Genomic DNA, 17,493 nt, shown 5'->3' on the forward strand with positions numbered 1-17,493 from the left:
CAAATAAAGAATCCCAAACGTATTACAGACAGTCCCCGGGTTACGTGGATCCGACTTAAGTCGGACCCCTAGATACGAACGGGGGGGCGGCAGCTAATGAGGGGTGCCTCCCCCACTGTCGCCGCCTCCAGCGGCACTGGGGGTGCTTCCCCCCCAGCAGACCAGGGAGACAGGGAGCGGCTTTTCTCGCCGCGAAGGACACAGGCGGCAAGACCACGGCACGTCTGGGTGATTCTGCCGCCCGCGTCCTCCGTGGCGAGAAAAGCCGCTCCGCGTCTCCCTGGTCTGCTGGGGGGGGCGCAGCTAGTGCGGCCCCCCTTTCCCCCAGCAGACCAGGCTTTTCTCGCCGCAGCAGCGGCTGAATCAGGACGCCTGGGGTAGAGCAGCTGGGGGGCTGCCGGGTTGGTCCCACAGCGCCGAGATGCAGCGCTACTGGACCAACCCAGCAGCACCCCAGCTGCTCTGCCCCAGGCGTCCCCAAGTCAGCCACTGCTGAAACTGACTAGCGGCTGACTTGGGGACGCCTGGGACAGAGCAGCTGGGGTGCTGCCGGGTTGGTCCCTACAGTGCCGCACCTCAGCACTGCGGGGACCTACCCGGCAGTGCCCCAGCTGCTCTGTCCCAGGCGTCCAGATTCAGCCGCTGTTGAAACTGATCAGCAGCTGATTCTAGGAAGCCCGGGGCAGAGCAGCTCTGCCTCGGGCTTCCTGTAGTCAGCTGCTGGTCAGTTTCAGCAGCGGCTGAATCTGGACGCCAGTTCCGACTTACAAACAAATTCAACTTAAGAACAAACCTACAGACCCTATCTTGTACGTACCCCGGGGACTGCCTGTAGTTGAATGTTTCATGATTGCAGAGGCCTGACTTATGATCAGCAATACAGGGAGATAAGGTACTAAAAAGCCCCAAGCAACTGAGTGAATCACGTGCACAAGCATCAGTGTGCAGTGCCACTTTGCATGGCATGGAAAGGCACGGCTGGCACCCATGTGAACACGCAGGAGCGGTACAGGTGCTCACGTGTCACACCCTGGCCTGATGGACCATGCCTACGTAAACAGGCCCCGGTGCTCCTAAGAAGGTCAGTGCACACACAACAGTACTAACTCCACTCTTCTCTTTTCCCCTCGCACCCTCTTCGCTCTGTCTCGCTGCCGTCGTGCAAGCCGACTGGTCAAAAGATGAGCCGTCTTCTGCATTCTGCACCCCCTTTGGTGGAAACACAAGCCAGCCGCAGGAAGCAGGCACAGCAGGGATGAGGCAGTATCTGTTTAAAAGGACACAGTCTGTTGTAAGAGCCAGTCAGGTCGCAAAGGTGGTCGCTCCAGCCCCTGCTTTCCTGTCAGCAGTGCGGGTTCTCCCCCTCGTCTGGGGCCAGGGGAGAGAGCAGGGGCCAGTGTCCCCTGTAGGCTGGGTGCTAGCGCGGTAGCTCAGGGAGATTTGGATGCTGCCCAGCTGATTAGCAGAGCGCCCATAGCTGGTTGTGGTTTCCACCGGTGGTGCAAATTTGCACGTGCCTCCGTGAATGTAAAAAAATTTATTCCATACATGGATGGACACGATAAGAGGAAACATTGGAAGGGACATCTTCATGGTCCTGCTGCCCTGGCAGGAGTCAAACACTCCCGTCACCCCAGCCCACCAAGCGGCCAAGAGGCATCATCCAACAGCCGGTGCCAACACCGAGCCACAGCTGCAGGCTGGGGCGGCACAGGCCCAGAACTGGGACTTGACAGATGGAAAAGCGGAGCTGAGCGAATGGGAGGTGACAGGCCCTGCATCTGTGGCTGGGTCTATCCATCAGCGATGACAGGGAATGGCAGAACCAGCGTCTCTGAACATTTCCTGCGGTTGCTTCTGTCCATGTGAGGAGCGCCTGTCCCAAGCTCCATGTAGGTCCTTCTGAAAAGCGTTAGAACACAACGCAACCGCACACAAGTGGGAGCAGGGCCTTTCGGAGTCCTGAGAGGCAGGCTTCAGGGTGAGACCAGGGAGAAGACACCTTTAGGGATGTGTTGAGCACTCGGAGCTTCTGCAGCCCCCTCCACCTAGCCAGCCTGTTCCCCCTGCTCCCCGCCAACTCCTTTCAGCTCACAGAGGGAGGGGGGATGGTGCGTGCACTTAAACTGCTCTGCCCATCCCAGCAGAGCCCTCGGCCGGTGACAAGGTGAAGACAGACCCGTCAGCTCAACCGGATGCCTGAAAGCCTCCAATATTCAGAGTGGAACTCCACGGCTTCGCTTCCCCATGTCGTTCCCAGGACCACCCCAATGGGTCTGTCTCCCACCTTCCCTCCCCGGGGCAACAGTGGCAGGTCAACGGTCATCTCCACTGGACTCGCCAAGCCCAAGAACTTCTACAGGCCAAACTCTGACAGTGGCGGGTAGAGCGGCTCAGGCCCCGAGGAGCTTCAGACAGAGCGTCCAACCACGGGAGCGCGAGCGCCCGGCCATCGGCTCCGTCTCTCTGCTGATCTTACTCTGGTGCCAAGTTGCTACGCGGGAGGAGAGAGGCAGAAAGGGCTTGAGAAAGTCACATGGAGCCCAGTGGAAAGACCCTCTCAGCCAGCTGGGACCACAGCACCCCCCCCCAACCCCCAAGAGGTGGCGAATCCCTCAACGCTCCACTACAACTTGGAGAGAAGGAAAGGAAAGGAAAGGAAAGGAAAGGAAAGGAAAGGAAAGGAAAGGGCATGTTGCCACTACTCCCAGGCATGCTGGGATCAGAGTCTAGGTCCCCACGTCTTGTTCCTGGTGGGGGGTTCACAGATCTATGGCTTGCCCCCCCATCCCTCAACCCCTATGCCTCAGTGTCCCTTGTGAAAGAGGGATAACCCCCAACCGCTGACGGGTTCTCAAGCAGCAAGAGGGGTTTGGGTGGCGACGTTTCCTCTCATTACCAGTTGCCTGGTGCACTTGTACGCATGCTGCCTGCAGAGCAGCACGACAGGCCGGCAATCGCTTTAGCAGGCTGGTTGAAGGAGCCGTGGCCCTGACCTGAAAGCCCCACGTGGCAGATCCCGAACGAGACACCCGTCCCCAAGGGACCGCCCGACTGGCAGACGAACATCCTGCCCTCCTCAGCTCTGCCCGAGTGGGGGACACGGGACTGAGCCTCCCCTCCATCTCCCAGGACCAGTCCCTTCGGAGCAGCCGTGTCCTTAATGCTCCGCTGGTGGCCCAGGCAGCAGGAGGCTCCCCGCGCGCCCGGCATGCCGGAGCCATCTCGCCACGCTCCACCAGCACGATCCCACGGTTCACTCAAGGTCGCGGGAAAGCGGCGTCCCGCCGGAGCGCGATGCACACGGGGCCCTCTGCCATGGAGTAATTAGCGGGCTCACTGACCAGCTGGGACCCGGACAGCCAGCCTGAGATGCACCTCCCTGCCAATCAGGGGCCTAGAGACAAGTGACAGATGTGTGTCGCGCCCCCCCCCTTCCCACTCCACCACCAATCAGAGGCCTGGGAGGCTTGACCCAGCATGCACATCCACCAATCAACATACAGGTACCGCTGACCCATTTGGACCCAACCCATCCCTCCAGGCCCAACCAATCATAGCCCCTATTTTCTGGAGAGGCCTGGCAGCCACAGAGCCCAGCTGCACCCTGCTACCCAACCCAACGGGCAGAGATGATGTAGCAGGATCAGCCCAGCCCAGAGCTCTCAGCGGCCTGTTCTCACCCCGCAGAGCGGAGATGAAATCCGCTTTGACACGTCCCAGTCACGGCACTCAAGGCAGACTACTGCAGGGACCGGGCAGCACGCCGCGGGCACGTCACGGGGGGGGGGGGTCTGCTCTTGGGAAAGATTCCGATGGGGAGCACCCCACCCTCGCTAACCCGGAGGGAAGCGGAGATCTGGACTCCGCCCGCCTCCCTGCCATCCCCGCGCATCGCGAGCAGAACATGACAGGAAGCTGCAATTAGCTGCTCAGTCATCTAAGGCATCACTGAAGACGCCGGCCTGACTCCTGCCCCTCCCGACCGGAGCTCTGGCTGTCCGCACTGCTGGCGGGGAGGGGCTCTGCCTCCTGACCCACCCCCTGCCTGGACCCATCACCCAGGAGAACTACCCCCCCCCCACCCCCACTCGTCCCATAATCAAGAGCCTTTCCCTTCTCCCCCCTTCCCCCACTTCTCCACCTCACTCAGGAGCAGCATCTGGGTTTGCAGCAAGATCCCTGCTTTTTAAACCCGATTTTCCGGATGGATTGGCTGAGACACACATGGGTCAAGTGACTTGCCTCAAGGTCACACAGTAGAAGTGGGGGAGGGAGAGAGAGCTGGAGTAGCCAGAGGGGACCGCTCAGTGGTCTATGTCAGGTTCAGAATAACCAGGCTCTCTCAAGCCCCAGGTTCGTTCGTACGTGTGTACGCACACGCACACGCACACGCACACGCACACGCACACGCACACGCACACGCCCTTCAGAAAAGCAGAGAACCACACAACAGAAGGGAGGGGCTTTTCTTCAGCAGTGGCCCTCCAAGTAAAATCACAAGCCCCTTGGCGGTGGCACTGATGATCCCTTGGCACCATCTGCGAGTACAAGATCATGAGAGCGTGAGCATCCTGAGGCTTCCCAATCCAGCGAGCGGGGCAGTGTTCATCCTCCACCCACCAGCTCTTTCCAACATGCTGTTCTGGGCGCTGTCCTCTCCCTGCTCCCAGTACCACGAAGGAGAGAAGGGTATTAGAAAACCAAGACATTTACTAGAAAAACAACCCTGGCCCAGGCAAGCAGGACCCGTACCGCAATACCAAGACTGCAAGATCGCAGACTGAACAAAGGTCTGGGACCCAGGAGTGGAACTGACCTTGCCACAGGAGATACCGGTGCCAGCTGAAACGGTGGCCCTTCCCGCTAGGTGCAGTGTGTGTACACACACACACACACACACACACACACACACACACACACACACACACACACACACACACACACACACACACACACACACACACAGTTAGAAAGCTCCTGCCCCAAGCACTTGCAAACTAGGTAGGCACACAGTTAGAAAGCTCCTGCCCCAAGCACTTGCAAACTAGGTAGGCAAGACAAAAGAGGAGAAGAGTTTTGCCCAAGGCTACACAGCTGGTCGGTGGCAGAATCAGAACCAGACCCCAGGTTTCCTGATTCCCAGACTAGTGCCCTGCCCACTAGACCAGGCTGCCTCTGCCAAGTTCAATGCAGAAGTTTTCAATGCAGAAGCCACGCTGCAGTTTTGAAGTGGTCCCCTGTAGCTTAAAACGCACGGAGCCTTGAGATCAGAAACCACTGGACACCCAACAGCCGTGAGGACACTGCGGTTCATCCACTTGACTCATTTCAAGCAGCAGCCTGGAGATCTTGCTCCTTCCTGGAGCAGCCTCCACAGAACAGCCCTCGCTTGCCTCGCAGGTGAAGGACACAGCCTCTAACCACTCTGCTCCTGTCACAGGTGTTCTGCGGACGGCTGGTCCTTGCAGGGATTCGCTCTCCAGGCCCAGACCCCTTCTGGGATTGGCATGGGGCTGCTCCAACACTCTCGCGGTCTGCGGCCCCTCGCTCCCACCAGGAATCAAACCCTCTCTGCGGCTCGCATCTTCCCCTTCCCCCTCGCAGCCTTAGCCAGTGCCAGTCCCTCAGTGGCTGGGACGGGAACCCGGGCCTGCCCTCCACTGGGACCCAGTTCAGGGACCCTGAAGCCAGCAGTTCTGGGCTTTCCTCTCCCAGTGTCCCGGCTCCTTCCCTGGGCTGCTGCCTCCTCGCTGGTCCTCCCGCCTGCCTCTGGGTCTGCCAGCTCCAGGGGAGGGGTCCTTGGAGAGAAGCTCCCTGGATGGACAGGCCGCACCTGTTCCTGCACAGCTGACCCTGTTTCCAATCCCTGCTCCCCGGCTCTTCCTCTGCAGTTCACAGGCCTGCCTGGCCCCTAACCTCTGCCAGTCCAGTGTGGGGTGGGCACCTTGTCACTCAGACCTCCCCATCCCCCCCACTTCCGCATACTGAGAACCCGGAGCCTGATGCTTCCTTGCCACCCTCCCCCCCCCAAGCCTGAGCTAGAGGGCCCCCCAGAGACGGCTTTGCCCTCACCTCTATGCTCCCCTCCAGCCCTCGGGCGCTGCCCATGCCGGTGGCAATTAGTGACAACGGCAGTGATGGCGACACTTGCCCGTCCCCATCACACCTCCGGTACCCGACTCCACGGCGGGATTCGCACCACACAACTTCCGGCCCAGAGAACGAGGTCAGAGACCCGCGGACCTACTGGGGACCAGCTCGGCCTACTCCACGGGGGCCAGAGAGGGAGCCCGCTCAGAGACGCCGCATGGATATTGACCGGTTGGGTTGTGCCAGGGCCCTCGAGTGCGGTGCACCTGGGAATTAAGTCACAGCATCCTGGTGAGGTTGGCATTATCCACACTTCGCAGATGGGGAAACTGAGGCACGGAGAGACGGGACTTGTCCTAGGCCATGGAGTAGGGCGATGGCAGAACCCAAACTCCAGTCCCCATCTCACAGCTGCCCAGCCTGCAGCAGCGCTTTCAGAGTTCGAGATGGACTTAGCCACGGTCCATCCCCACAGACGGGTGCCCTGGACCAGCACATCAGCATAGTGCCCTGGGCAACCCGCAACCAGCCCGGCCGTGCCACGGCACACTCACCTGCTAGCATCAGCACCACACTGGCTCCGGCACGCCAGCGCCCCAACACTGCCTGTCCTGAAGCATCAGTCAACTCCCCGTGCGGCGCGGACACACGCACACGAGGATCGTTCTTCCCCCGAATACAGGCACGGTGCCTTCAAGGGCCAAGCCACTGGTTGGACGCGGGCAGGTCGGCTCTCCAAACAGGTGCCGGGTGGCTGCTGCAGTCTGCAAGCCAAGCCTGGCGTGTGCAGGAGCAGGAGACAGCCACGTCCACAACAGGCATCCCCGGGATTCCCCGCCAGGGTAGCGGGGCACACAGGAAGCGCGCGCACTTACCACGTGGCTGCCCCTCGGGCCACTTGCAGGTGCGCCTCCAAAAGGTCCCCCCGCCCTAACTTCAGCGCTGATCAGCTGCCAAGTGGAAACCACCCCCAGGTCACAGACCTGCCTCAGACCCGGCCAACCCCAGGGCGCCCCGCTGGCTGCACTTCCACAAACCCTGCTCCCCACTCAGAGCAGCCCCACAGGGAGAGCGGGGTCGCCGGGCCCGATGGGAACCAACGCCCCGCTCCCGAAGGACCAGGAGAGGGGCAGGCCCGGCAGAGCAGGTGCAAGAGGGGTGTGACGAAGTCTGGGGCCGAGCCGGAGCCCGTCTGCCCCTGTAAACGCTGGAGCCCCGGCCCACGGCACGGTCCATCTGAAACCAGCTTGTGTTCACGGTGGCTCCAGACACGGCGCTTTTACAGCCCGAAAGCTAACAACAGGCCCAACCCCTCCTCGCTCTGCCGGGGGCCGGCCCCCCTTCAGCTCCCAACTGCTGCCAGTGCAGCCCACCGGCCAGGCACCCACCCTTCATCTCCTCCCCCCAAACAGAGCCACTGCCACCAGCTCCTCTGCTCTCACCGGAGGGCACACCTGCATGGGACACACCCCACGGAAGGAGATGGGGCCTTCCCTTCCGGGATGCCTCGTTCAGAGAGGATCACAAGGGGCACCCCAGGGCCAGCAAGAAGCACCAACTGCCCCCCCAAATCGGCAAACAAGCCACCGGGTTGGGAGTCCAGCAGAGCCCCTCACTGGGACCAGGCGATTACGTTGCTCTTTGATTAGAGGCTGGGAAATCAAGATAAATCCGATTAGTCTTTGCTCCCTCCAGAGGCTGGGAATTATGGGTCCCCACGGTTCCTTGCCATCGGGGGGGGGGAATGATCCCCCAAGTCTCAGCCCCTGAGAAAAGATTAAAAGCTAGAAAAGGAAACAGCCCGGCCTGGCCCAGACTCCAGGCACCACCGGGAAGTTTCCTCTTTGCGGTTGCAGCACAGAAAGGAGCAGGGAGCCCCGGGGCCAAGCTTCCCAGGGTGGGTTTTCTACACCAGGCAACTAAGCCCCGTCACCACCACCGCTGCAATCTAGCGCTCTTCCTCCCCTGCCTCCCCACTTCTGAGCCCAGGGGAAGGGAGAAAGCCACGGCCACCGACCTACCGCCTTGGGCGTGCTGAGTCCAGAGCTCCCCCATTGCGACTCAGTGCAAGTCCCGCTGCCAAGACCTCCCACGCAGCACCCTGCCCGGGCACGGAGCCAGATGCCGGATCCTGGCAGGCGGGTCCCAGTCCAAACACTCCCACGAATACTGTCGGGGGCGCGGGATAGCCACAACATGGAACGAGTCCCCTTCGGCAACACCTTGGCATGCCATTTCCCGGCCCCCCGGGCTCCAACTCGGGCAGGAGAAGCGGCTCCAGCAGGGGCACCAGGCTTCAGCACCATTTTCTGCAGGCCTTCGCTGGAGTTCTGCGCCAGAGAAGCAACCTGAGACCAAGCCAGAGGCGCTCCGGCAGGCTGCATGGAGAAACGCTGGCACTTCGCTGCAGCGCTTCACGGCTGGGGAACCCATCCCCAACTTCGCCCTCAGACGCCCTCCCCTTGCCTCGCCCTGGCGCATCCAGCCTCCTCCCAACTACAGAGCAACAGGAAGGCCAACAAACCCAGTAAAACTCTCACCAGTGTGCAACTGGTGTGAGACCAGGAGCCTGCGGAGTTCACCGCTCTTGAACCTCTCAAGTCCAGCTCTCTAGTCTGGCAACATCCATGGTCCAGCCTGATTTCAGTGAGCCAGGTGACCACTTAGCATGGGTGCGGCCAAGTTTCCCGCGGTCCCATGAAGTTTGTTTACAGCCACCAGGCCTGGCTCTCAGTGCTCCGTGCTGTTTAGCTCGGATTGACCCCGACATGTCTCCTAAGAGCCCAGTGAGCAGTGGCAGTGTTGGTAAGACAATATTGACCCCCTGCGGGCTGGCAAATCTCTGCCTAAGCACTGGTTAGGTCCTGAGGGTGCCGGACCGGAGAAATTCAACCTGTATTATTCCTTCCCCTGCAGTGGAGGGCCCATGCTAACTAAAGCAATGGGGTGTGTCTTCTAGTCATCTCTCAAAGCTGGGTTGGGGTGGCTGGATCATCAGGCCGAGAGCTCCTTGCTGCTCTCCTGTCCCCTGGAGCCCCAGGTCGTAGGAAGCCAGTAGCCTGGCATTAGGAGCTGTGGGGAAGGAGGCAGGCACCCACGCAGCTTTTCGCAAAGGCCCTAAATGAGCTTTCTGGTCCCCGCTGGCTAAGCCCTGCAATCGGCGTGTCGGACCCAGCAGAGGGCAAGGGATGGAGAGTTCTCAGGAGAAAGTCCATGTGCCAGGGTGGAGCCGGCCCTGAGGCCCACTGGTCCTGCCACCCCCCGCCCCAGAGACACAATTGAGAAGCCCTGGAAGCATGCTACACTGGCAGTGAGGAAGCGGCCAATCAGGGGCCAGGAAGGCCCTATAAAAGGAGCTGGGGAACACCGCAGCGGTCGGTTCCTCTTGCGATCTTAAGGTGCCCAGACGAGGGGTCTGGCTGGCTGAGAGCACGGCCACACGGGGGACAGCTTATTGCAGGCCGCTGGACTACGATGGGGCTCCAAGATAAAGCCCAAAGGCAAGGGCGAAGGTGCTGCCTTCTGGAGGGGAAACCCTGGCGGCACCGCTATCTTCCGAGTGGGGAACGGACACAGACACAGACACAGAGACGGGCCCCGGGTGGATGTGCACCCCTGAAGGGGTCTGTGGATTTGCACACGGAGGGTGCGACTTGGCCCGAGGGCTGAGTTGCGGAAGAGCCTTCAAAACAGGAGTGCGCAGCCCCCCCGACCAGCGCCCCCCTCCGGCTGAACATGAGGCGAGCGCCGCCCCGTTACCGTCGGCTACGGCAAGCCGCAGGGCTCCGCACTGGGAGGCGAGAGGCCTTGGGTCTTACCAAGGCTACCAGCCCAGGACTAGAAAGAGGGATGACACTGCAAGGGGGCCCTGCTGCAGCTGGGGGGAGCTACTGAGTGCCTCCCTGGGGGCTCAACAGCCACAGGACCTCAGCTGCAGCGATTCCCATTTACACAAGGGCACAAGGGAGAAAATAGCCTGGGAAGGCGGGGTGGGGGTTCACCTCACAGCGCAGGGGCAATCAGCAAGTCTTGTAACTAACCAAGGCAAAAGGGTCAGTCGGCAGAGTCAGTCAGTACCAGAGGACCTCACGAAAGGCACATCCCCACGCTGTGCCTCAGTTTCCCCAACTGTAAAAAGGGATAACAATGCCTTCTCTCATTCATGCAGGTCAAGTCTTGGAGCCTCAGAGAGAAGGTGCTGTGAGAGGCCGATGTGCCCAGCCCTCCATCCTGCTCCCCGGTAGCCTGACTCTCTCCTCCCTCCTGCATGCAGCCAGCAACAGACAACACAAGGGAGCCAGCCACACACCCACCTCTGCAGCACGACAGGAGGACAGGGAAGGGCAGATGCCCCAAGGAGCCATGCGCAGACTCCTGGCTAGCGCTCCCAAGCCCAGGGCAAGACCACAGAGCCAAGGGAGCCACAACACAGCATCCCACTGTTCCACGTGACCCCTGGTGCCAGTCTCCTTATCGGGCATGAGCAGACGGCTGAGACTGCCCAGGATCAGTTCACTGCCGGCTCACAACTATTCCCATCCCAGCTTCCCCCGCTGGGAACAGGGTGCTAGCCCTGAGCACACCCGCGTCTCCCAAGCTGGCACAGCTGCAGGGACCAGTGCAACAGCTCTGGTGCTGCAGCACCCACTTCTGCCAGCAGAGGTGCTGCCGGGCGCAGCGGGGGAACGCTGGGGGGCGGGGCAGTCCACACACGATGCCGGCTGTGCATGGCCAGCACCCCAGCGCACACAGGCTAGAACAGACACGCTGCAGACTTCGGCACTAGCTTAGCAAAGCCGTGTCAGTAAGAGCAAAGGCTGCACTGGTCACCCCTCCATGGTCACTCGCAGCCGCGGGCGATCCGGGGTTACAGCCGTCACTCTGAATTCCTAGGCTTCGGCCCACTTATCTCATGCGCTGAAGGCGTTTCGGCGTGTGCATCTGCAGCACAAGGACAGAAGAGAACCCTGGGCCATCTTCTCCCACCCATTGCCTGCTAGTGACAACCTCCACTCTCAAAAGCTATTGCCTCCAAAGAGCTCCTGGCTGTTCATTTATTCGCTCAAGAGCTGCAGAAATGCAGGACAGCCTGTCAGGACCATGCAGACCGCTGCCTCGCTCCGTGGAGAGGGTGAATAAAGAAAAGTTATTTACTTGTTTCCATAGTCTAAGAACTAGAGAACACCAAATGAAATTAATGGGTAGCAGGTTTAAAACGAATAAGCAAAAGTTCTTCTTCACACAGCACATAGTCAACCCTTGGAACTCCTTGCCAGAGGAGGCTGTGAAGGCTAGAACTATAACAGAGTTTAAAGAGAAGCTAGATAAATTCATGGAGGTTAGGTTCATAAAAGGCTATTAGCCAGGGGGTAGGAATAGTGTCCCTGGTCTCTGTTTGTCTGGAGAAGGATGGCAGGAGATAAATTGCTTGATTGTTGTCTTCGGTCCACCCCCTCCGGGGCACCTGGTGCTGGCCACTGTGGGCAGACAGGATACTGAGCTAGATGGACCTTTGGTCTGACCCAGTACGGCCGTTCTTAAGTTCTTATGTCCTGCCTCGGCCCCACGGAGCCAGCCTATGGCCGTGCTAAGCTGAACCCGCAGAGATGATGTACAGGGAGGAATCCCACGGGGAAACAGAACAGCTCTCCAGAGCAGGACTAGGCCAGACCAGTCACCCTTCTAAGGCAGTGGTTTCCAACTTTGTTTATTTGCTGACCCCAAAATATTGTAAATGGAGGCTTGGAGCCATTTGGAAATCTTAGAGTGGAACCACACAGAGCAGCCCTGCACACACAGTGCTCCTCGTTAGCCTGCCCTGCTTGACAGCCCAAGGGAAAACCATGTCCTGATCTCCAGGGCCCACATGTCCCCCTGCCCCGCATACTCAGGGCCAGCGTTCCCTGGGAGCTGTGGGCTTGTGCCGCTGCTCAGGAGAGATTCAAATGCTGCCCTGATGATTAGCAGAGCGCCCACAGCTCAGTTTTGTGTTTCTATTGCTCGTGCACAGTCACACGAACCTCAGTGCACATAACATTATTCCGCACATGGATGAAGACGACTGGAGGGAGCACTGCTCAGAGCCCTTGCTGTGCACAGAACACAAGCATAATGCGCTGTTGTCATAATACACCACACATATACACTCATGGCCCTCCTGGCCCCCGGGAACAATTAAGCACAGTGTACACACACCAGTGGCCCTCGTGGTGCACCAGGTAGTAAAGAGACAGCCTGGAGCAGGGGATCTACTGCTAGATTGAAGAACCCAGAGGCTGAGAACTTAAGTTAGGCCAGGAATTAATGCTGACAATTTCACTGTTCAGTACACAAACTTGGCAAAGTTATTGCTAGCGTAAAAGGCACTAAATATTTATGTAAACATATTGTAGCTAGTACAAATGCATTTTAATGGAGAACAAGATAAAACGGCTTAGCAAAATAAATAGGGCTGTTTTGTTCAAAATATTAAACACAGAAGAAATGCCTTTTAACATTCTGAGCGGAGGGGTCAGGCGGGAGGTACACGCTGGGTACCTTGCCTGACCCTTTCGCAGTACGATCAATGTCTACTGGGCCAGCTACCTGCACAACGCCGGGACAGCACGCGGGAAGAACACCAGGGGCACATCACACTCCTAACACGTGGCACACAGCACTCACTAGGCGCAAGACACACACACACACACACACACACACGTGTGCGCATTCCCCTCCCAGCCATAACACACTCCCTTGTGATACACACAACTGCACTCCAGCCTCATCAACATGCAGACTCACTCCACACAGCTCACTCGCCCCACGCAGTCTATGCACAGTCTGCTCCCACGCATTATTCATAGTACACTCACTCCCCATGTCTTCTCTACTCACTCATCACACACACACACACACCCCCCCCCAAGGCACACGTGCTCGCAGGCCCGCACAACACCAAAGCCCATGCCCCCCGTCAGCTCCCATGCTCTGCCCCCGATCTCTGGACCCCCATGTCTAACGCAGGAACTGCCCAGGACAGGAGATCTCTTCCCCCTACCCGACACTCATGGAATTCAGCATCCCTTCCCCAGGGCCAGCCCACAACATTTTGGCACCTGAGGCGGGGAGCTCAAAGGACGCCCCCATCCCCTCTTGCTTGGGCCAAAACTTTGGAAAGTCTCAATTCTCTGGGTCCTAGTGGCGCCTCCCCCCCCAGTCTGGCACCTGAGGCAGCCACCTCAGTTCGCCTCCTGGTAAGGCCGGCCCTGCCCTTCGCGCTCAGCAAGAGACCAGAGTGGTGCCCTCCCCTGACCCTCCGGCACAGAAGAGACCCTCTTCCTCTCGGAGACGCACCCCGGCAAATGACCCTCTTGCTCAGCAGACACCAGCATATCAGCTGGTAGAAAGGACTCGGCCAACTCTTCGAACCAGCTAAGGATGCCGAGCACAGGCCATCACCAGCAAGGGAGACGCCTCAACGTGCGGGAGTACCCAGGCGGGTGACAGTCCCTAACCTAGCATATACCTGCCAGCAGGCTCGTGTGCAACAGGCAAAGGGGGCGAGTCCTATGGGCCCATAGTGCCTGGGCACCAGGAATATTCGTGGCCTAGGGTCCAGCTCCACCAAAGTTCGGGGCCAGGTCTCTCCCCCCAGCTGTACTGGCCACCCCGGCAATTGCAAACAGCCCAGGGGTCCCTCATCGCCACCACTGGCAATGCAGCTGGGCTAATGACCCCCCCCCCCCCCCCCGCCCAGAGCCTGCACCTCAACTCCCTCCCTGAGCCTTCAGCAGGTAGGGTGCAGGGAGTACTTTGAGAGGGGGAGGGGTGTAGGCTCTGGGCCTTCTGGGCACCAGCAAAATTCCTGCAAACCTGCTGCCCCTGGCAACAGATCCTGCGCGGACAGAGAACTTGGGGAGGGAAGTGGCCTACCGAGGGACCCACCCTTGAGGGCCATTACAATAACGGGCCTTAGACCAACACTGAACCTCCTTGCTCCATTGCTCCTCCATGTGTGTCCAGCTGCCGGCCGCTCTCTGCCGTTTTGTGACTTAGATTGTAAGCGCCTTGGGGCAGGTGCTGTCTGGGCTTTCTGTTCTATGTGTGCGCCCCATCTAGGGCAGTGGGCTCCTGGTCTGATTGGGGTTCCTAGGCACTGCCACAGCACCCAGTCACACGTTAGTGCGATGGCAGCTTTCCCCTATACTTAGAAAAGGGAAAACATGGGGGTGGCTGTTACTTCTCATGGCAGCCCCTGTACCCCTGCAGGGTGCAGCCCTGGGATCAGGCGAGGAGGACGGGACTGGTCAATTACTGCTTTGAATATACGCCCTTTCTAGCCACTAAGTACACAGGCTCTTGGGAAATTCTACAGAGCACTGGTGAGCAAACGCCTGCAGAATCCTTTTCAGGGAGCCCCCTGTACTGCAGTGCTCTAAAGGCCTTTCTTCCCTTCGCCTCCACGCACCAAGCCCTCCCCCAGAAGTCAAGAACTTCGCTTTCCCAGCAGGCTCCCTGCATCAGGGCATCCGCTGGATCCAAAGCAGCTACGTGTCCTTAGAGACCTGTCGGGCGCCACTGGCTGGAAGGCCCAATAAAGTGACCTGGGGACCTCCAGCTGTTGGAGCTAAGAGAGCAGAACTCGCATGGAACTTCGTGGGGTTTGCCGGTGAGTCATACGAATGGGGCAGCAGTGCTAGCAAGTGATCGAAGCAAGAGATGGGGAAGTCGGACTCCTGAGTTTCATGCCCAGCTCTGCCTGAGTGACCTTGAGCAGATTTCCACCTCAGTTTACTGATCTGTAAAATGGAGAGGATGCTCCTAGAGACCCAAGCCTGAAAGGCACTGGAGAAGTGCCATGAACAAACAGTGGGGCAGGAGTGACATTGCTCCAAATCCCCGATGCCTAGAGAAAGAGAGGGGATGAAGTCTGCTCTCTAAATAAAAGAAATACTGATCGCCTCCATGTGCGCCTTCACTACAATGGGACAAGGCTTTCACTCTTCCACCTCCATCTACCTCGAGTGGCCGGGCTGGTGAGAGCCAGTGAAATGCAGCTGAAGAAAGAACCCTATAGGAAGCCTGCCTCCTGCTGGAATGGGCCAGCGATTGCCTGGCTTCCCCTCCTTCCCTCACCCAGCGCTCGTCACTCCCAGGCTGCTCGCCTTCTCAGCCGCAGCTCATCTGGTTCACTTCTTGAAAGAGAAAATTCCAAAGCCCTCCAGAGCATTTTTGCAGCATTCAAGTGACTCCGGTCCCTGACAACGCGATGCACAGTGCTGCGTGCAAGCTAATGCTTCATCAACTTCATGAGTTTGGGTTGACTACCCTCAGGGAGGTCATTTTAAAAACAATTAGCATTTTCATAAGATGCTCGGGGCGCTGCTAGCTCTTTTCCTGAGGATTCCTTAAAAGGCATAAAAAGCCCTGTTTTGCCAGGCGCTATCTGGAATCATTTAAAGTATTTAACCATCATACATAAGCAATGCACATGAAAGGAGTCGCATCGCATGCTGTAACCCGTAGCCATGTAGCACAACAGCCATCCCATTTTACCAGCATACTGCTAAGGACAAGGACATGTACTCTGAAGTCACATCTCTGAATAAGATTTCGCATTCTCCCCCACCTCTCCGCTGCCTCCAACAAGCCCACTGCATCGATTTCAACACCTCCTATTAGAAGTTTGCACCTGTCGTTTGCTCACAAAGCACCTACCAGTCCACGGCATTTTTTCCAAGCTGCTTCCTAGCTGGCATTTGCTACATAATTAAGTTTCCAGATATATTGTTTTTAACTTAAAAGCTGAGCAAATGACTTCAGGTTCCCCCCCATTCGTTGTAGAGATTCCTATGAGGTGTCTCACACAAAAGGTGAGCTGTTAACCGGAGACCAGCAGAAACAAATTCCTTTACTGCTAAACTGGGCTTTTCCCCACTTTGATATTTTTCTTCCAGATTTTAAAAAAAAAAGTTATTAGCCTCTCCCAGGCTTCCCAGTTGCATTACTTTTAAAGCAGCAACATTAATAGAGTGTTCACTTTAAAAACCTGTTAGCTAGTACAATAACGTTTCAATTAAAAAAATAAAATGTATTAATCAACTCTGCACTCGTCTACCTGGAATTTCTACAGTCTCTGAAAGCTTTCCCCACTTCTTATAAAGGAAAAAAGGAAGAAAGAAACCACAGCTCTGAAACACTTAAAATGCTCTTGTAGCGAAGAATACAAAAAGCTGGCTACAAATAAAATACTTCAGAAAAGTCCGAGAAAGAACAAATTCTCTCCCTCTCTCTAGCCTGCTCTTTCTTCTAAGCATCTTCTGCTGGTCAGACCAAAAGGTTTCCCTGCAGGCAGCCTCTTGAAATACTCACACAACTAGCTTTGCCAGCACCCAAATCAGCTGCTTTAGATTTGCAAGTTTATACAATCCCCCTGACAGTTCCTCCTTCCCGGAGTGAAACTTACAGCAACAACAACAACATCACCACAACAATTCGGATCCTTGCAAATCAGGGGGTGCAGGCAACAAGACCCCCAAGGGTAACAGGCATGAGGCCAAGGGGAAAGGCAGCTGGAGACGCTGTTTGCAGGAGTGCAGGGGTGAAAACACAGCGAGAGGCTGCACTTCAACTCACCTTGAGCTGGAAGTCCTCTGGTGGTGATTACACTTGCTATCAAAGTGGCCACATACCAAATCATAGTACTACCGACCATCAATGAGGAGCAGCATCCTAACTCAAAAGTGCCCTTCTGGATGGAGACCGTTCATCGCAGAGCCCTTGGCCGGTGCAAAGGGTCCTCCTGGTGCCCTTCTCATGCCCGCATCCCTGCGCCTTGCTGCCTCCCCTCCGCGCTCCCCATCCCTCCTTCCCCAGAGCAGCCCCCTCGCCCTCTCTGCTGACATGCACCAGGCACCTGCACTAGGAGCTACAGCGCAGCTCAGCACAGGCTCAGGGCGTAGCCTAGCCTGGGCTCTTTAGCTCCTCTGCTCCGCCCCCGCCTGGCGCCTATTGGCCGGAGGGGAAGAGAGGGGGCGTTGATTGGCTTGGGGCGCTGCCAGTGCCGGGCGGGGAGCGGAGGGGGGGGAGGCAGGCCCCGTTTCAAGGTGGGTTGGAGCGCGCAGTGCACAGAGCCGCAGAATCATGCGCATTGCCAGGGAGCGCGCGGCGGGATCGCCCCGTCCCCTCCCTGCTCGCTGCATGGCCGGGCCGGCAACCTCCCCTGCCGCTCGGCATGGCCCCCCCACCCCGGGGCCCCCCCGGTGCCCCCCATGCCCCCCTCCTTGGGGTGCCCCCCATGCACTCCACCCCCTGCACCTCCCCTCCTTGGGGTGCCCCCCATGCCCCCACCCCCTGCACCTCCCCTACTTGGGGTGCCCCCCATACCCCCACCCCCTGCACCTCCCCTCCTTGGGGTGC

At 58.3% G+C, this 17,493-nt stretch overlaps 1 protein-coding gene across 2 annotated transcripts in view; it reads right to left on the minus strand.

Moving 5' to 3' along the window:
* IGSF9B (immunoglobulin superfamily member 9B) overlaps positions 1 to 17,005 on the minus strand; it is a 126,204-nt gene extending 109,199 nt beyond the window's left edge. For both annotated transcript variants that reach the window (XM_075909819.1, XM_075909818.1), the window contains exon 1: positions 16,711 to 17,005. In XM_075909819.1, the coding sequence (XP_075765934.1) occupies positions 16,711 to 16,789 (79 nt within the window). In that variant the 5' untranslated portion in view covers positions 16,790 to 17,005. The remainder of the gene's footprint in view (positions 1 to 16,710) is intronic.
* Positions 17,006 to 17,493: the final 488 nt, after the last annotated feature.

This window comes from Pelodiscus sinensis, chromosome 26, assembly GCF_049634645.1.
Source record: "Pelodiscus sinensis isolate JC-2024 chromosome 26, ASM4963464v1, whole genome shotgun sequence".
Classification (NCBI taxonomy): Eukaryota; Metazoa; Chordata; order Testudines; family Trionychidae; genus Pelodiscus; species Pelodiscus sinensis.